The following is a 20898-nucleotide window of genomic DNA, read 5'->3' on the forward strand; positions in this document are numbered from 1 at the left end:
TTGCCAGCAGGCGCAGGCTGTGACAGGACATGGAATTTGTGGACATGAGCTGTGTGCCTGTGGGTCTTGTTCATGGTGCTAAACTCTGCTCTCCCACACGGAGGCAAACTGCAGCTCAGGAGGGGGTAGCTTTAATGTGTGTCTATGGAATGCATGATGATGACGATGATACTAACAGCACATGCTGCAGATTGGCCACAAGAAAGTGGCCAATCTACAGCTCAATAAGCTCACCCCCTGTTTTGGATCTTAGCTAGTCACCGAATCCTTTGTTATGCCTTATAAATTAGACTGACCTCAGTAGTTTTTTTGCACATGAAGATGTTTAAAATCTTAGCGTTAAAATATAATCTACAAAATAATAATAATTTTAAAAAAAAAACTAAAACGTGTTGATGTGAATCAAACTGCTTAATCTCAACCCAAAGACTTTGAACAGGTAGAAAGCTGAAGTTTCAAGAAAGTTACTCGGTCACACACACAAAAAAAAACTTCCTGCAGTTTTAGCTGAGAACAAAAAACAACCCAAAGCCCAGCTGTGTGTTTCTGAATGAGAAACGGGACTTTAACGCGTTACAAAGCACTGCTGTCGAGATTAAACAAGCAGCTCAGACTGTTTAACCAGCAGCCCATGAGAAAACTAGCAACAGAAACAGTGAAAAATGCTCGGCTGGAAACACAATGAAACATGAAGGGATCCGAGCCGCTTTACGCACCTCATTGTTCGGCCAGAGTGGAGCTCCTCTCCTCGAAGGCAACTTCGGATGACTTCAGTGGTGAAGCCCGGTGTTTAAAGAATCCCAGCGATGAAATAAAAACTACACCGTCCAAAAGCGGAGAGGAGGAGGGGGTGGGCGAAACAGCACATCTAAAGCCGCAAACAGGGTAGTGGGGATAAAGGAGCACACCTCGACGATTTCCTGGTTCTGTGGAGCGGGAGAGGAGGAGGAGGAGGAGGAGGAGGAAGAGGTTGAGGAAGAGGAGGGGGTAGATACAGTAGTGAAGCGGGCTTGTCAACTCCAATAACTCTCCCACAGTGGGTTTCTACGAGAAAAAAAAAAAGAAGTGAAGCTGAGAAAATAGCGGCTGCCCAGAAAGCTTCACTTCCTCTTCTCTCACTTTCAGGTGTTTTTATGTTTGCAGCTGCGCTAAGAAAGGTTGAAATGATATACCTCCGCGGGGCTCTTTTTCGTTCACTGCGAGGCGCTGTCGGGTCACGGCCCTGCCGTGTGAATTCACGGGAGTCTGGCCCAACCCGCCAGCTTCAAAGTAATCCCAGGACGCATTCAAGTGTGCTTCGTAAAATTCCCTTTCATGAATCTAAACTGGGTCTTAGTTAGATTCATCTTTAAAGTCAATTTGATGTGTTAGTGCAGATGTAGCTACATAAACTAGAATGCCATCGAAGTAATAATTGATTTCAGCAATTCAAATAAAAAAGTGAAACTCATATAGATTTATTACACACATGTATGTGTACCTTCTGTATGACTTGCATCTAAAGAAAAAAAGCTTTTCAGAAAATTAGAATATTATGTAAAGCCAGTGAATATATTTTTAATACAGAAATGATACGGCTAATATAGTGAAGGAAAAATCTCGGAGTGACGCCCTCCACAATCAGGGTAAATTTCTACAAGAATCAGATGCTTTAATGTGACGTTTCTATCTTTTGTGATGATTCGAGGAACCAAATCATCCGATGGTTTTGGTTCAAAGAACTTTAGGAAGTTAAAGTCAGCAGAGCCGTTTACCAGCAATTTGCAGAACCAATGCTTTCTTCCACTAAACTTTGTAGAGCTGCTGATTTAATATTCTAGCAGGCCTTTGCTCATGTCCAAAACTATAAATACTTGTTTTAAAGGCAATGGCATCACTGTGCCTGACTTTAACTCCACAGAGAATTGAATCGGCCAGGGGCACGGTTAGGCCTCTCGCAAAATCATTAAATCAATTTATTGCTTGATAAATTAAAACAAGCTCAATATTTTCCATTTGCGCGATTTATCGTGCTTCTCATTTCTCTCTATCTTTCTACCAAAAACTGGATGACAAAAGTCTCGAGTCTGGTGCACTGCTCTCAACTAGAACTAGCCCTTTTTTGGAAGGACAGTTTTGTTTACAGAAACTTAATAATTCCTTTTATTTGTTTTTTGTTGTTGTTGTTTGTTTATTTTGGATATTTAAAATGTCTTCCTGTTCCAGTGTTAAACGCTCATTAGAATTTAAAGTTAAATGATATTTGTGAACGTGTTCTTTCATTATTATGCCATTACTATTATATTACTTGAAAAGGGTATCCAAACAACACTATTATCATTTATCGTCCAGCAAAATTTTTTATTGTGACAGGCCTAGAAACCGTTTCTGAGAAGAGCTGAAGACCACTGCTAAAGTTGTCTTTGCATTTGTTAACTTGACTTGTGTGACACTTCTAGTGGTCTCTCCAGAGCCCCCTATTGATTTTGGGGCTTTTAGCAGCTGATTGAATTGCTTATGTCTTGTGCTGAGCATAATAATGTGTTTTAAAATGAGAGCAATAATATCTCCCACATACAAATTAATTAAAACAGCACAGTACCTAATCTGTGTTATTCTTTATATTTTCTAACCTTGATGACATATAACATTTTTGGTTTAGCATATATACTGTCAGGATTTCTAGAATTTATGGTGAACTTAATCTTATGCATACAAAAATAGCAACTATTGGTCAGCACAGTTTTAAATTTTATAGCATAAGTCAGTTGCTTCACTGAGATAATGGTCGTTAAAAAAGTTATATTTATGTACCTGAAGCTCACACTGAGTCAACTATAGCTGTGTTGACCATCCTTACTTCCTGTAAACAATATTGTTACTTTATTACAAGTAAATTAAAACTAATGGCACAAGCAAAGTATCTACTTTCTCAATTCTCACAATTCCTTCACGAATGGGCACCCCAAATTCCAATAGCACATGAAGGCATCATTACATGCGCGCCTGAGCCATTATACACTCTGCACATCACCCTACTGGCTGTTTGTGAAATTTCAAGTTTATCTTTTGTGGCTCTTAAATATTCCTCAGAAATGCTATCTGGTAGGAATCTGGATCATGTTTTTTATTCGACAAAAACATGATCTCAGTTTGACAAGTAAAATAAGAAAATTAAAAAACGTTTAAATATGCTAAGTTATATTAAAAACAGACGTCAGCAGCAATGACTAAAATAGGATTCCTCTCATGACCCAGTCCTCAGTGCTGAGACAATGCCTGATGTTAATAGAAGTGGAAAAGGGGATGTGAAAGGCGAGCATTACGTGTGTGGCATGTGCAAACAAACTGAAAGCTAATATGCCCAGTTTCACTACAGGCGCACTCTAAGACATACAAGCTTAAGGAACTGCTGGTATTTTTTTTTTTTAAAGCCATGCGTCCCCTGTTAGCTGAGCCAAGAATTTCAAACAAACCCCCAGCCGTTGTGTGAGTCTCTGCTCCCATGTGTGGATGTGTTTGTGTGTTTTGTGGTGGCCCAGACTCAACAAGTTGGTTCTTTTCCCAGAAAGTGGCCTGTAAAGAATCAGAAGCAGACACACAGTAAGCTGAGGTTTCTCCTGAGCTCCTCCCTCTTTGCCACAGCAGTTTTATTTCCACGACTTGACGTCAGTTGGTCAGTTTCGTCTGCAGGATGTGGAGGAATGTTAGCACATGATCAAAACTGGTACATTGAGAATTTACCAAAGCTTGGCTATTAAAGTTCACCTCTGTACCTTTATTGATTTGATTTTTTTTTTGTTTTTTTTTTCGAAAGGCTGTTACAGACTGCACTTTAACTTACATTAAAAAGAGAGTACAGTCTGTTCCAGAGCCAGTGTATTACCAAGAAAATACAGATAACTGAACCTCAATCAAAGAAACAAAGCTCACTCTGGATCTGATTTAATCAGTATAAGCCTGGGAAAAAAAGGAAATAGGAGTTTTTCCTGACTTAGTACAGCTCCTTACAAAAGTTATAACAGCCTTTGAACTTTTCAAATTTCCAGATTCACAATTGGATTTTTACAGGACTAAAACATGAATATGTTTTTGATCTACTATGTCATTGTTTAAAAATGTTATTGAAGCTCTGGCTATATGTGTAGGAGATTTTGTCATAATGCAAGATGTCATATTTTAAATCTTGCAGCTTCATACAGGGTTCTTCCATAATTGTTTTCAACTTATACTTCAGTCTTTTCTCTGCTGAAGAAGACACTGTCCTCTCATTGCAAACATTTGATGTATCTTCTAGACAGCTTGTGGCAAATAGGACTCTTCCTGGTAACACTTTATTTGAAGGGGTGTGTATAAGACTGACATGACACTGTCAGAAACATGACATAACACCTGTCATGAACATAAAGAAGTCTTTATGAATGTTTATGACAGTTGTCATGAAGTGTCATTCTGTAAATAATGACACTTTTAATGGAAAGTTGCTCTAAAAGTTGCATTGAAAATCCATTAAAAATGCCAACTTTGCATTAAATTATCATAATTTACAAAATCATGCAAAGTTGGTACTTTTAATGGACTTTTAATGCAACTTTTGGAGCAACTTTGCATTAAAAGTGTCATTATTTACTGAATGACACTTTATGACAACTGTCATAAACATTCATAAAGACTCCATGTTCATGACAGGTGTTGTGTCATGTTTATGACAGTGTCATGTCAGTCTTATGCACACCCCTTCAAATAAAGTGTTAGCCTTTTCCTTCCTACATTTTAACAATGGCACACCTGAGCTGTGGATCTCCGCAGCTCCTCCAGATTTCTTGGCTGTTTCACTATTTAAAGCTCCCCTCGTCCATAAACTGAAGCTAATATGCCCAGTTTCATTGGGCACACTCTAAGATAGACTTGTCCAGCCTTTCAGTTTTGCTGGCCACATCTTGGTGGGTCTCAAGTAAGGCCGTATTCTTTTTATTGTCAGATCAATCATTGTTCTGTAACCTACATGTTCAAAGCTCTGAACTTTTTTCTGTAGCCTAGTCTTTCTTAAAATTTCTGTACAAAAAAAAACAAACAGTAGAGGTAAAAGGTATTTCACCCGAGATCTGTTAGCCAGGAGAGCAAATAAAAAACAGAAAGTGTTACTTTTCCTTCCCATGATTGGTTGGAAGGGTGCAAATATCGTTGAGCTCCGCACATTACATTTACATTCCAGTAGGTGGCACCACAGCCTAACAGAGCATGTTGAAGACGCCGTGGCTAAATATCAAGAACAGCAAATTTAAAACTAAAATAAACAAATATTCATATTGTAAATCTGAACCTGTATTTCACCCATAAAATATTTTGCATGGAATAAAATAAATATTGACATGAAATGAATATGAATAAAAATGAGCAAGTTACAGTATATTTGAGTAAATACAGGTAAATGCAGTGTGAGTCAATAAATAACATTAATGAAGATTGAATACCATATTATAAACACCTTGGGGAATCTAGAGTGCATATTTTGCAAAACCTACTTAAGTTTAGCAGGCATGACCTGTATGACCAAAACCAAGTAATTTCACTTATTCTGAATTTTGAGACAAAGATTTAGATTTCTTATAATTAGAGGAAATGTATTGTATATTTGACTGCAGTACTGCTTGGTAACTGAATAGATACATTTAGTATTTCTATATTTTAAAGCCCATTTAAACTGTACAAAAATTTCAGTACTAAAATATGACTATTTTCATTTTTTTAAATTATTTTGTTTTTTGCTATGTGTTCTTCTAAAAACTGGGATTTAATAGGCAAACACGGGCCTCAGTTGATTATGTCTTTGGCCTGGTGTATCATCAGTAATGCAAAGTTATTAATTCAAACAGCCTGAATAAGACCAGCAATAAGACAAGAGCAGATTCTCTGATTCTTGTTTCACCCTCTTTCTCAGGTGGAGGGGTGTTTGTTTGGAGACCAGGTCTGGGGGTCCATACCCCTGATCCCTGTCATTTACTTTGCTGCTCTGCGTCTGTGCACTTTATTGTGATGAATGAACACAGTGTTTGTGTTTACAGAACTGACACCTCCTTCTCCCCCCCGACCCCTCCACCTGGTCCGGCGGCCCCGACACCCGGACCATGGCTCTGCTTGAAAACAAACTGTGACGGCTGCTCCGGTTACAGGAGCCCGATCGATGCACTGCCGGGTGTCGCGTTGCTCGAAGGGGATGAGTATCGCTGCATGGCCGATCGCTATCATAATCACACTTCCCCTCCGTTATCGCTTACCTACTGAATAAAACATCTGCCTTCCTGCCTGTGGATCACCCACCACCCCAAAATCTGGAGGGATGGCGGCTTCTTCTTTGAGTGTCTTTGAGATGAGTGAGGTAACTTGAGGAAAGTGGACAATGATACCCAACAAATTAGGTCCCCAAAGTTGTTTTCATCACCGGCATCTCCAAATAGACCCGACCGGCTTTCGACAGGGTTTGTCTCAGGATGCTGAAGCGTCACGTTTCATTGTTGAGATGTGTCATTTGACCCAAAACAACCTTTAGATGTCCAGTTTTTGATAAAGTCACTCAAAAAGGCGCCTCTCATCGGATGAGCTCAGCCAACATTTGGATCGCACGCATAAAGCAGTGACCAATTTAAATAAAAAGGATTTTAAACACAACTCTGTCATTGTTTATATTTTTCTGAAGACTTGTTCCCTTTGTTTTTAAGTTTTCTGATTGTTTTCTTTCTCTGACTCTAAATTCTGTCAGGTTCTTCCTCCTTCCTTAGGGTTTAATTTTTCTTTTCCTTTTCATATTCCTGAAAATTAATGTAGATAATTTTATCATGTTTATGCTTCCTGTCAGTCCATATGCACCCTTTACATTGATCTTGTTTCCATGTGTCAGCATTTTCTCTTACAGATGTCCTCTGTTTTGGTCACAGTTTTGATGATGGTTTTATTTCTTAAGTGAAAAAAATCTCTGCAAATCATTGTGGTGTGTGAAAAGGTATTTTCCTGTTTTATTAAAGGATTTATTATGTGGGGCTGGTGCATGTCTTCAGCAGTCACTGGGTGAGAGACAGGGGACATCCTGCAGAGGTCACCAGTCCAAGGCACGGCAACACGGAGACAAACATAAAAAAAAACATACACACACTCCTAAGGAAAATGCAGAGAGGCCAATTTACATATTTCTTTCGAAGGAAGCCAAACTACCAGGAGAGAACATACATACAACATGCAGCAAGATCCCAGACTGGGATTTCATCTCAGCATCTTCTTACTGTGAGGTAACAGTGCTAACATCTCCGCCAGTATAAAGGCCATCTTTTGCAGTAATTAATGTTTTCAGAAGGCTGAGTTTTGTTTCAGTGGCCACAAACTGGCCTGATTACTATTTGGGCTGTAGAACCGAGAAACCACTTGCACAGAAACTTTCTGACAACGTGAAGAAGGCCAAGCAATCTCTAAACATGACATCACATCACGCATCAGCATCCCCTAACATCTGGTGTTAAACTAAAACTTTACAGAAAAGAAGCACAGCAGCACATCTATCTCTGAAGAGGTAACAGAAAAAGTTATGGAGTGGCCTATTTAAAGTTTCACTAGTCACTCCTTTGACCACTGGACTAATGTGGGCACTGCTCAGGTCCAGTTAATGCTTTGACCCTCTCCATTTCAAGAACAAGGATATAAATGACTGAAATGAGCTTCTTCCAGAAGTTAAAGAGCTCCATCATCAGGAAAAGCTGTTGTTTCTCCTAATTGGATTGAGATGATTTGACTGTCGGATGGGAATGTCTTCTCTACTTCTCTGTTTGCAGGTTTCCTAGACCCAATGCAGGAGAGCCCTCACTAGACCCAAAATCTACTTTAAGAACTGCATATGAGCTAGAGACTCTGGAGAAAAAGATGTCTGGTTTTCCCTCCTGGACTTGCTGCCACCTAATCTTGAATAATTGGAAGATGATGGATGGATGGTCTATTTTAAGACTTATTTTAAGCTAATGTTTTGTGTGATCTAAAACCAGTCGCACAGTATCAGATGTTCTGACATTCTCGTGGTTTGCCTTCATTAAGTCTACATTCCAACGACACATCTCTAAGGCAAATAGGCTTGGATCTCTCTTTTTAGCTGACTCAATGTTAAATGTGGAATGACAAATTTAATTCTAAAAGTACTCAGATTTTTCTAGCAGGACACTTAAAAAAAAGCAACTATATTTCCCCCCAAAATACTAAGTCCCAAAATGTTAAGCATTTTTTTTCAGGATGCAAATCATTTTGTTCCATTTTTGTATAATATACGGCATTAAAACAATTAATCCAGCATTAGTTCTCCAGTGCTATGAGTACATTTGTTGATCGTAAATAATATCCTTTTTGTGGCTTCCACAATACTTGCGAAAAATCCACATTACAGTCTCGTATTTACCAGCTTTCCTTGGGCAGCATATGCAACAACTTGTTTCCCAGCTCATGCTACATGATCTCCTAAAATGCCAAAGACTTGCCGTGAGCATAACTTCAACAGACAGTCATGTGGGTTCAATGCGTTTGAATCTAGTGCTCAGACTGGCTCTACTGATGCAGTCCTCCCTCTGGCAGGCCTCACCTGGATGCTGTAAATCAGCTAGGATATGTTGCTCACACACAAACACTCTACAGGTGCTAACCTCATGGGCACCCCGGTAATGTACGGGTCAAAGATCTGCAAAAAGCTGAAAAAACTTAAAGAGTAATCATGTAATTGTTAGTAGAAGAATACACTGATTGTGGACACATATAGGTAATAAATAAAAGGCCTCCAGATAAAACAGGGCCAACACAAAGACCAATTCAGCAATCAATGCTCAAAAGGTTTAAAATACACAAGCGCTTCATTTATTTACACTCAACCACTGAATCTGAGAGCACCAAAGCGTGGAGGTTAGACGCCAACTGCCAAAGGAGTAAAGCGACACTAGCTGTTGAGCTATTAGGCCAATTAACAAAGTGGTCAGAAGGGGCCGGGGTGGCAGAGGAACCGCCTGAAACGGAGAGATGAGGGTGTGAAGTGACAGTCAGCACATCTGGTCTCATCAATAATGCAGTGGGTCTTTAAACGGCAGTTTGTCGCATGTTGAGCGCTGCAGACTGAAATCAAGCCTGACACCCAAGATGTTGTCAGGGGAGAGTGGAAGAGAGGAAGAAAAGAGGGAGAAGGAGGGTAAGAACCCTGGAGGGGAAAAAAATAACTTTTCGCTATTGTTTTAATGCATTCGTGTGACGTTATGAACTCTTAACTTAAATAAACCCATATTGATGGAGAAAGAAGAGTCAACTAAAAAGATAAACACCAACAACTTCAGAATTTATCTATCATTTTTATTATCAAAATGAAAAAAAACAAAACAAATCGAAATAATCAGCACATCCTGCACCTAACCTCTTGAGACACTGTTGTCAACAGTTTTTCTGTCTCAACAGTGTCCACCATATCCAACATGAAAAAGGAAAAACAAAAAAGGTGAAAATATATCAAAACCTTCCTACAGGTGGAACCCTTTAAAAGTTCATTTTCCTGTGATGAGAGGATTTCTCAGGACAACAATCACAGAGTCTCCTCTGAGGAACATTTTAGAAATGTAGCGGTCCTTATTGACGGGCTTTGACTTCTTCTTTCCCTTCCCGCTTTTGGGAACCTCCGTCCACATCTCCTTCACGTTCTCCAGCACCATGTTACAATGCCTAAAGCGACAGAGTAGACGCAGAGTGTAAAGACCTCCTCTTCAAAAATTAAGCAGGATAAAAAAAAAACATTTTCTTTTGCACTGCCGGACCACAAATTTACCTAAACTCCAGAAATGTATGTGAGGGTTTCAGAAGGTTATGGTGCTAACCTAAAAAGTTCAATTCATAAAATCCCTACAGTTTAAAGCCTCTTTGCTGAGAGGGCAGAGAAAGTAACAATCTCTCATGTTTTCTTCAGCTAAATAGCATGCTGCCCTTCCCCCATCTGTTGCTGCACAATACTGATCAAATGGCAAAAGAAGGCTCCTACACCTTCCCATTACTTACACGTAATACCAATAGCCATGAAAAAGAGCTATGGTGTAAAATTAAAGACACACCACCCATGTGCTAAAGCAACTGTAATGTAGGAAAAGCATGTTATTAGCACATTGAAGTTCCCACAGAAGCAGCTAGCCTCATTAATATACATGCGCCTATATCAAATTTGTACTCTTCAAAAAAAGATGAACAAGAAAAATATATATGCTGTACATTAAGCACTTCTAAAAAAAACTATAGATTAAATCATGTTCCATAATCTTGTTCAAACGAAGTCTTCAACAGTCATTTACTGGCAGCTTTTCCTCCTTTTATAAATTGGTTTTATGTTTACAAGATTTTTCTTCACGCTCCAACACCTTTATCCCTAGACTTCTGCAGTTCTTGCGCAATCCTTAAACATTTTTAAGCAGGCACAGTTTGTACCCTGGGGCCTGTTTTGTGAGTCACTGGGTACCTGTCAAAGGCTTTGACTCTTCCAAGCAGTTTCTTGTTGTTGCGACAGTTGATGAGGACCTGAGTGTTGTTCTTCACCGACTGGGTGAGCACCGACAGCGGCCCGGTGTTGAACTCTTCCTCCTCACGTTTTTGGAGCTCCTCGGGGGTCATCTCCGATTTGGGCTTTGTTAACAGACTCCTGCAAAGGACAGCACACAGTAGTAGCTATTTCAGACCAACTCGGAAAACTTCAACAAATGACCAAGGTCATGTGGTTGCAGGACATACGTTTGACATTTTGTGTGAAATCGTATGCCCTGTGTGTCTTGTGGACACACCGAGCAGAGTTTTTGTGAAACCCTCCTGCTGCAGTGCGCGTCATGGGGTTTTGTCATAGGTGTGGCTTACAACAGTATAGTAAACACAGCAGTCAGGGCAGAGAGCATCACCCATTATAAGAAGTTCACAAAGTCGGAGGTGGAGGAAATAATAACTGATGAGTTGAAATATTTAATTTTATTTTCTATGTTGGCGGAAAACAACAGAAAAAGAACAGAATGCGTCAGTGGGACGTCCGCCCGCTGCATCGGACCAGAATCAAGCTGGGGAAGTTCAGTGTTTTGATCCAACAGTACATACTTCCTCAAGGCCTCAGAGAATTGCTCCTCGAAACTATCCACCAAAATCCCTAGCTTAAAAAGAGGCTACTGAGAAGTTGAGTAGTTCTATGTAAACACACCCATGACCAATCAAAAGGTAGTTTGGCATGCAGAGGGCCCCAAAAAGTTCATCAGGGTGTTGTGACAAGAAGTGGACGACATGAAGCTGAAAACAAAATTACACGATTTTCAGTTATGTAACTGCAACAACCAGAACTGATTTCGGCACTTCGCCCCGACCATGCTGGGCCCTTTGGCCCTATGATTTTAAAATGCTTTTATTCTCTTAGTTTTGGATCTAGAACCATCATGAACCACCGATACGCTGTCATTTACATAGATCACTAAAGGGCTGGACAATATCAAGGACAAAAAAAAATCCACATTTTCCTCTGTTTGCCAATGCAATGCTTCCACCTCTGCAACTTTTAGCATTCTGGGAACTATTCTCTGTGTCAGGTTTTGGTATCTGCTGCTGACGTGAAACTCTATCCAAAAGGACAAATAAATAAGTATTAAGTGTTATTTTAAAATTTCTCACCACTTACAATATTCAGAATATAACACAGAACAAATATTCCTAACAGTTCTCTATAGTACCAGTCTTGCAAAATCTGATATTGTGATGATATATTTATGAAAAGTTGCCCAGTCTTAGTTTACTACTCTTTATTCTTTTAATTACAATTCTTAAGAGTCTGTATTAAAACTCCCCATCTAATTATTCCAACTTATTTTAATTTAGTTTTATGTTCTCAGTTAATTTCTGTTTTAAACATTGTAAATTATGTCATTTGCAACTGTGATCAAATACTTCCTAATCAAGTACCTATTTAATGTCTTCAGTTGAAAGTTTGGTTCATCTAGGTAAACTGCCAAGAACATCTGCAAGTTAGAGTTGTAAATACTGCAGTGGTGATATCAGCAGCAATATTTGCCCATTTTCTTCTTTCCTCTCTTTCTCATCTGTGCTTCCATCACTATGTTACCATTTGCATTTTGGGCAATGTCATTTGGGTCCAGTGTGAGGATCTGACTTGATACAAGTAAACATGCTTAATTACAGTATTTAACACTTTGAAATAGAATATAATCCCTTTTTGGCACAACGCTCTCAGATTAAAACAATTTCAAATGAGCTGTAGTAAACATGACTGACTGGCTATTACGAGAGAATTACCTAATACTTCATTATCACCGTTTTTTTTGTACCTTTCACTGTAAAAGAAAAATAGTTTATATTATTTGGGATTACAACATTTCACGTGTTTTAATGTTAACGGGGAAAAAATTACATTATTCCAGAATATAGGTTTTATAAATGGCTATTAAAAAAAAATCTCTTAATGTTCAAAGTACACATGTTTTATTTCTGACGGAATTACATTTTTTAGGTTGCTTTTCTGTGTAAAGTAGTTTGTTCTACAAAATGAGCATGAATTCTCTGTGCCTTTCTAGCATTAACTGAGCTTGCTACCGGTTGACTGAACAGAGATGTATCGTTCCAGTTAGATACATTTGCTCTGTACTTTAATCTGAGCAAAAGATAATGAAATGAAATCCATTTTCCAATATCAAACATTTTTATTTACAGTTATAGTTAGGTAGATAAGACCTAGCTCACCCAACAACACAACCAGCATTTAGTCGAGCTAACTAGCCTCTCTGCTGAAAAGGCTAACTTCATTAGCATTAGCCTAACTGCAAGAAGTTACTACTCATAGCAAAAGCTCTTGGAAAAACAATAGCATTTTACTAAAGACGACTTGCTATAAATTATACTTACATTATTGAAAGACTATAGAGTCAGTCTCTAATTAATACAGCGCTAATCTCCACCGGTAGCTTCGTAACGACAACGATACAGCCTGACTCGCGTGTTCGAAGTCACTTCCGGGTTACTTGATACGCGCTTGAAGCTGTTGGTATAACTACCGGGTTGCACCAGATCGCCTTTCATTCAAGAGCACACGACTCTTTTTTTTTTTTTAGACTTTATTTGGTGTACTGAGTCCCGACAAATGTTTTTAAATTTTTCAGTAATTATGTGGATGCTCTTTTTATACACTTGGGCTTTTTGAGTTATTAGACAACAGGTGTTGCTTTTTTACACATCAATCGCATTTAAGATGAAACTAAATTGTTTTTCGACTGTAAAGTCTTAAATGTACCTTACTATACTGCTACAACTACTAGTACTACAAATGACATTTTTTTTCATTGAAAATTATAACAGTGACTTAATTTATTGTAATTTATTCATTAATAAAAATCAGCCTTGAATTTGAGTAGATTTGTTTAGTGGAGAATGAATGTGAACGAATAACTAGGAGGGGGAAAAAACAAATCACTGTTTTTGAACATAAGAGAGAACAATCTTTGACCATTCTGTTTTGCATACCCAATGTCATGTGGCTCCTTTCTTATGCTTTCTTTTGTCCTCATTTCACTAGTGTGTTTAATAGCACATTTGTGAAGGACTGGTTGAATGCATTATTTGGTAGCATACAATATTGTCTGCAGCGTTTTCCACATGTTTACTGTGTTCCCTATTGCTTGTGGCAAACCACAAAATGGCTTTTTGAGAATAATGTTTTTTTGCCACTGTGTAGAACACAGTGCTAATGTGTTGAGTGCACAACTAATAGTTGTTTAGTGGAAAGATTCTCCCATTTGAGCTGTCAAACTCTGCAACTCCTCCAGAGCCTGTTGGCTACTTTCTGATTACTACTGACCTCCTTTCCCTACCTGTCAGTTTTGGTTGGTTCATACTTGTGCCTTAGTTATTTAATTTTTAGATAGTGGGTTGAGCAAATTCTCATTAGATGTCGAAAGCTTGGGATATTATTTTCTAAGCTGACCCTGCTTAAACCTTTTCCACAACTTTGTTCTTGACCTGTCCACCGTACTCCTTGGTCTTCATGATGCTGTTCACCAGTGTTCTCATACAAACCTCTGAGGTCATCACAGAAAAGCTGGATTGAGGTTAAATTGCATGCAGGTGGTCTTTGTTAGTCTGAATGCCTTGGGTAGGACTGGATTTAATTTGTTAGTAAAATAATGGAAAGGACTGAATACATATTCATGTCAAATCTTCCTTGTGCTGTATATTTATACACTTCTTTTGTTTCACACACAAAAAAAACTGCTATTTGTTATTGCAATATGAAACAACATCACAGTTTGAGTGGTATGAAGGCGCTTGTGCCCCATTATGTTAAAAATAATAAAAAGATGTTTAGAATCAAAAGCCGAATTTCTCTATTTTCAGTGTGACATCACGAAACTGCGACAAAAGATGAATTTGACTTTAAGACGTCTTTACAGAGGTGTTAATAAAAGTGACAAGGATTTCTAAAGTAAAATGTAAGAAAAAACTAATCAGAGATCTTTATAGATAAACAAGAATTCACTTCCAAACAGTGGGGGGGAAGAAAATGAAAACAATTCAGAGTGAAACAAATGCGCAACTTTTGTATTACAACATTTGGACAGAAAATGAATTGATTTTATCTGTCAGAAGTTTTCTTCTCCTATTCTCAGGAAGATTTCACATACGAAAGACAGTGTTAACAGTTTGTAGCTGGTCAATGTGTCAAACATAACTTCAGGCAATTAAGTTCTGTGACATTTATTTTAGATGTTATGTTCTAAAGCCACTATGCAGATTTGTCTCACATTGGTAGAAAACACTTACCAGGCCTATTATTCCAGTGTTAGCCGAGATTAATTTTTCGAGCGTGAGGACATGTTTCAGAATGAACCTTTTCTGCTTATGAACAACACAGAGGAAATAAATAAGGATGAGGGAGCAGCTAGGTTGATACTGCAATCCAAACAGTTAAGCCTTTGTTATGCTCTTTAACAGAGTAACAGGAAATCGTGAATGTGAGTGTGTCTGTTAGACAGAGTGAGAGAAATGGGGATGTATGCTACGGTGAAGCAATGAGACACTAAGAGATTGGCTTTCTGGCAAGAGACAGACAGACGCCTATGGGTGCACAACCCACCCACCTTGTTCCAAAGGTTACACATCTACCTGAGGAAATCACTTACTGCAGATAAAGGCAGGCTGTGTGTTGTTGAAGGAGGTGAGTGTGTGGGATTGATTTTCAGGGTGCACGGTCCTATACCTTTATGAAGCGCACCATAGCCAAGAGACTCAAATCTTAAGAAGTGGAGAGCTCAGCGTTACCTTACAGCTGATGGGACAGCAGAAGCTAATCTGGAAACACTTTTCAGCTGCCTAATTAAGAGAGCAACAAGCATTAAATCAGATGGGCCAGACAAAGATTTATTCAGCAGAACTATCGACATATGACACAACCTGGAAATCATGTAGGATTCATTTCAAAACTGGTTTCCTGCAGAAAAAAAAAGAAACATAATGAACTTTTTTCTCCAGCATGGATTAAATTTACAGAACTCTCACTGTTACAACATGTTTGCTTGGGTTGGGCAGAGGGGGGGGGGGGGACTGCTGCAAAAATCTGTCTATTAACTAGACCACTATTTTTACCAGTTGAAATTTCACAATTATCTCAATTTGGAACTGGGATGAAGCTGGAATCTATGTGATTGGAAGCATTGATTTGATTTGAATTTGAGCAGACTGGATTCTCAATGACTGCACCGTGGTGCAGTTTGTCCAGTTGCTTTGCAGCAAGAAAAGTCCCGTATTTGAATCCCGACCAATGACTTTCTGCATGGAGTTTTATGTCACTCACAGTCAAATACGTGCACACAAACATGCACGCCCTACTTTTACATTTTTTATTTGTGCAAAATTTTTGAACCGTGTATTTTTTTTCCATCAACCCTTATAAAAGACTGCAATAGAAGATTGAAGTTAGAAATTTTACCTTAAAAAAACAACAACAAAAAAAACGTAAAAAACGCTAAAACATTTGTCAATTAGAGTGACCCATATGCCGCTGCACTTTTCAGAACGCAACATAAACATTTTTGCTGTTTTGATGTGCAAGGAGAACCAGTAACAACTAACTTGCTATTTCCGTCATATTCCCTGTCAGCACAGACATCAGCACCAAGCTCTGTTCATGAAACAATAATTAGCTCAGTATTTACGTTTATCAGGAGACCTGTTACAGGAAGGTGATTAGCAGAACCAGAACCCAAGTCTGTTACATCTGCTTTTGCAATTAAAACACAGCTTACGCCTATTGATTCCCACCTCTGCTCCCCCCCCCTCCCGCCGCCACAATTACTCATACCACTAATGAAAATATTCACCTGCATCTATCTAGACAGCGAGTTTGCCAACAGTGAAGTTACCTGATCCAGATCCGTCTGCCTTAACCACAGAGCGACTGTGACTGACGGGCTGATGTCTTTCCACATAAAAGAGCTTTTGTTTAAAGACGAGGCAGCCGTCCAGGGAGAGGTGCTCTAATCTGTTTCCCCAAAGATCTCATTTGTTTTTTTTTGTTTTTTTTTTTTGTATTAATTTGTGGAGGATGGGCGGCGGCGGAGGGAAGGTGAGGGAAAGTTTAACAACCAGTGATGAAAAGACACAGCCAAATACTGATCAAGAAGATCTGCACCACTGGAAATGTCGTGTTTGATCACTGTCTCCTCACAGTTTCAACAACAACAGACACTATAATAATAATAATAATAATAATAATAATAATAATAATAATAATAATAATAATAATAATAATAATAATAGACAGACATTTCACTCACAGGCTGCTATTCATATATTATTTTAAACGTGTAATTTAGTCCATCTGTTTCCCTTTTGCGGGCTCAAACCTCCAGAGTGAAACGCTTAATAACGAAGCCAAATAGGAACAATCAACAACAGCACAAGGCTTTAATGAGGAGGGAAGAAAACACAATTTAAAATGCATTATTTATCGTTTAATTACATGTAAAGTAATTAAAGTAAGAATGCAATATAGGTTTTTTTTTGTTGCAACAACGATGAAACCGAATAAGTGCAGCAAATGAACAATTTCAAATTTCATAGTGTTTATGCAATCAGCAATCTTTAACTTTACAATAATTTTTTGGCTCTTTTGAGCTAATTCAATTGTTTTCTTTGAACTACAGACATTTTTCTTGCTGCTTTGTAGTTTACATTTAGCCTGTACTCCTTTAAAAACAGTATTTATACCTGAAATATGTCGCTGAGCAGAAAGGAATCACTGCAACTGAACATTTTCCTTACTTATGTCCCTTTTGCATCTGTACACCAAACGTGCGCACAAAACTTCGAACACACCCAAGCGAATGTGTGGGAAATAATAACACAAAATACACGATAACAATGTGTGTTTCAGCTAGAAAGTGATGCACTATTAGTTATTTTTCTATTTTTAGATCATTTCTATGTCTCATTTATAAAGTCATTAAATACAATTTTGCGCATTTGTTTGGAGATAAAGTCGCGCGTAATCAGTTACTGAGGCACAACTTAATAAGTAGTGTAAGCACCAGGAGCCTGTTTTATTTACAACATATTGCTTGGCATTAATAATCAAGGAGTTGCATTTCCATCTCACTTAAAATTAACGCAGGTTATTCGTTCATAGCAAAACTTTCAGCAGACATACACTTGTCAGTTTAGGTTGAGTTGGTCTTTTATTTCTTCAATTTCTGTTTTCATGAATGCTACATTGATGTTAATATTTTTTTCTTCTTCTTCTGACGTATTCTCATTTTTTATATCCCAAAAGAAGGGCTTGAACTGACTTGAGGGCAGTAATTCGGAAAGTCAGTACAATATCCTCCCAGTTCTGAATGCCCACTCTTGGATAAAAGTTGTCCAGTCTTGGAAGCACCGCACTCCTCCGGACACGGACTAAATGCTGCTGCGCATGGTATTTGGTGGGAGTAAAAGTAGCTGGCCTGTCCGGAGATCATGTTGAATGAGCACGGGTCCGACAATGGCAGGGGGCATGCGGGGATTGACGTGGCGGAGAAGGAGCCGATCTGATGGCGCCGTGACTGCGCGCAGCTGACTCCGATGTAGGACATCTCCTGGCGCGTCCGCACGAACCTGTCGGCGTCTGCAGTGCTTGTTGCACTCAGCCGGGTCTGATGAGAAACCACCGAGGCAGCGTGGTTGGACAGGCGCGGCTGGCCGCGCAGGTAGGTCCCCGCGCCGACATGAGCGCGCACGGGTGCTTGAAGAGGAAGGAACGGCGGCACCGGCCAGTAAAACGAGCTTGCTGCGGCTAATGTAACACTGGCTGCCGTGTTGGGGGGCATCAGTCGACCTCCCCCTCCTCTCTTCAGACCAAGTTTGCTCCTGGAGCTGACCGTGGCTCTGCGCCGGAGTTTCCCAGACGTGCCGCCGATGAACACATCGTCACTGCAGGGGTCCAGCATCCAGTAGTTGCCCTTTCCGGGGTCGTCGTAGTGCCGCGGCACCTTAACAAAACACTTGTTCAGACTCAAGTTGTGTCTGATTGAGTTTTGCCACCCCTGTCTGTTCTGTCGGTAGTAAGGGAAGTTATTCATGATGAACTCGTAGATGCCGTTGAGCGTCAGCCGTCGCTCCGGACTTTGGCGGATCGCCATCATGATGAGCGCGTTGTAACTAAAAGGAGGTTTCTCGGGTTTGACTCTTTCTTCCTCTCCTGTTTTCTTTGCTTCCCTTTTATTTTCCTCTCTCTTCGGAGGTTTGATATCCTTTTTAGCGCTTAGTTTGGAGTTTCCGCAGCTTTTGTCGCTGTCCAAGTTCTCCTCTTGACAAGTTTTCTCAGAATGAAGGGAATGAGAAGAGGGCGAGTCCTGGTCATCCACCATCCCTTCTCTTCTCCACAGCAGACTGCTGATGCTGAAGGAGGACTTGTGGAATAATCGCTCCGGAGTTTTTAAATCCCCCATCTCCGTCTGTGCGCGCAGTCACTGCCTACTGTCGAGCTGCCCGTGAAACTGCGGGAGGGCGCGTCACTGAGCGCGTATGGAGCAGTGATGAGCGGATTCAAAGTGGTGACGAGCTGAGGACGCGCTGACCAAAACTTGCCAACACATGCGCATGATAGCAGCAGCACCGGCAAAGCCGGGCCAAGGTATAGGCAAACTAAGCCCATGGCGAGTGTGTTGCAATTAAATCGATCTTCTAAATCAAAGATGAGCCTTCGTTTTAATATCTTTATGACAACTTCATAAATAGTGGATTTCACTATCGATTTAAATGTAAATATTAAGAAAAATAAACAGCGTGAGAAATGTTTAAAGGGGAATCTTGATAGGGTGATGGTTATGCTCAGGCAGTCACTGATGCTACACGTTTAGTGACTTTCAATAATTATGGTTACATTTTCGGCACTCTGGTTCCCATTTATTAAACATTTGTGAAAAACAAGATCGTTTTAATGCTCATTCCAGGTCGGAAGACATGTATCAATCTCACGCATGCTTTCAGATTTCCACAGGTTTGAAAGTCAAGCTGCATGTCTCAGAATTACACTGATGTGAAAAGATCACATCAGTGTAGTTAAGTGTAACATTTGTTCTCTCTGTCTTACTTAAAGATCGTAGACCAATTTTTATTTTTGCCAGCCATTATCAAGGTAGACACAAAATCACTTTTCAAAAAATTTTGGAAGAGCTATTTCTAAGGCCCTGGGACTCAAGTGAGCCACAGTGAGTGCAAGCATTCATAAATGAAGAAGACATGAAAGAGTGGTGAAGTATACCTAAACCTCACCAATATTCTTAAATACCTTTTTACAGTACTGAGTTAGTCAAGACTTAAGCGTAACCACATATTTTTCTGTTTATTGGTGTTTTTTTATTTTAAATTAATGATTTAATTTAAGCAGTTGAATTTGAAGATCACAGAGATCGATAGGAGAAATGTTCCAATAGCTGGCGTTAAATTGTATCATTGGAGTGACTTTTACGTTAAATATGAGTGGAAATTTACAAAAAGGAGAATAACTTTTGAAATCAGAAATGTTCTTTTTCAGCTTTAACTGAAAACAAAGTTGCTGTTTGATTCTGGACTTTGTTTGAAATAAACTGCTGACCAAACATTAAATACTGCTGTAAGTGTTTGTGTGTCACATGTGACAGATGTATTTTTTTTTTTACTATCTTTTGTTTTTTGGTATTGTAAATTCTGTGGTTGAGGCCATCCAACTTATGAAAAGAGTATGAGAAAACATTTACATCAAGACTATTTCAAAGCATCAGATCTCTGTGAGAGTGTTTTCCATGACAACTTTACACCCAAATCTCCCCCAGTTTTGATATATGAGGCCGAGTTTGAAACAATACAAACCCAAATATTTGTGATTTACGATAATTGTTCTGGAGAACAACTAAGTACACTTGGCCTCCTCCTTCTTCACTTACAACACTTTACAGGTCGCACAATTGCAGGAGATGCACGCACGCACGCACACACACACACACACACACACACACACACACACACACACACACACACACACACACACACACACACACACACACACACACACACACACACACACACACACACACAATGTGAAACGGATTTGAGTGTCACAAAAAACAAATTTGTTTTACAGCCAATTTCAGGAATTTGTTAATTCATTTTTCACACTAATTAACTATAAAACAAGTTGTGTTAAATGCAAAATGCGCCAATGATAATACACGGTCAATTCAAATAATAGACTAGAATTGCTTTGGTGACTGAAGCAATGTATCCAAACCTAATTTAATAGCAACATGAAAAATAACACATACCACAACACCTAGCACAAGTTGCACCCAAACTGTAAACCAGACACTACAACCTGGAGAG

The 20898-nt window shown here is 39.2% G+C and overlaps 3 protein-coding genes across 6 annotated transcripts in view; all 3 read right to left on the reverse strand.

Annotated features, from left to right (window-relative positions):
• Positions 1–1242, reverse strand: part of vaspb (vasodilator stimulated phosphoprotein b) — a 30299-nt gene extending 29057 nt beyond the window's left edge. Inside the window, exons 1-2 of one of the 4 annotated variants that reach the window (XM_081615114.1) lie at positions 1173–1242; positions 717–1044 (exon numbers count right to left, since the gene is read on the reverse strand). In XM_081615114.1, the coding sequence (XP_081471240.1) occupies positions 717–721 (5 nt within the window). In that variant the 5' untranslated portion in view covers positions 722–1044; positions 1173–1242. Of the gene's footprint in view, positions 1–716 lie in introns of all 4 variants that reach the window. The other 3 variants (XM_081615117.1, XM_081615116.1, XM_008425920.3) reach the window with 3 other exon arrangements.
• An 8079-nt stretch (positions 1243–9321) lies between these two features.
• Positions 9322–13047, reverse strand: snrpd2 (small nuclear ribonucleoprotein D2 polypeptide). The gene is made up of 3 exons (XM_008425921.3): positions 12913–13047; positions 10487–10666; positions 9322–9705 (listed from the first exon to the last, which is right to left on the reverse strand). Coding segments are annotated over exons 1-3 (357 nt in total). The 5' UTR covers positions 12915–13047; the 3' UTR covers positions 9322–9530.
• Positions 13048–15399: 2352 nt separating this feature from the next.
• foxg1c (forkhead box G1c) lies at positions 15400–19143 on the reverse strand. Its single transcript, XM_008425922.2, has one exon. The coding sequence runs from the start codon at positions 18984–18986 to the stop codon at positions 17817–17819; it is 1170 nt and encodes a 389-aa protein (XP_008424144.2). The 5' UTR covers positions 18987–19143; the 3' UTR covers positions 15400–17816.
• Between the last annotated feature and the right edge of the window lie 1755 nt (positions 19144–20898).

The sequence above is a fragment of the Poecilia reticulata genome, chromosome 13, assembly GCF_904066995.2.
Source record: "Poecilia reticulata chromosome 13, P_reticulata-male-v2, whole genome shotgun sequence".
Lineage (NCBI taxonomy): Eukaryota > Metazoa > Chordata > Actinopteri > Cyprinodontiformes > Poeciliidae > Poecilia > Poecilia reticulata.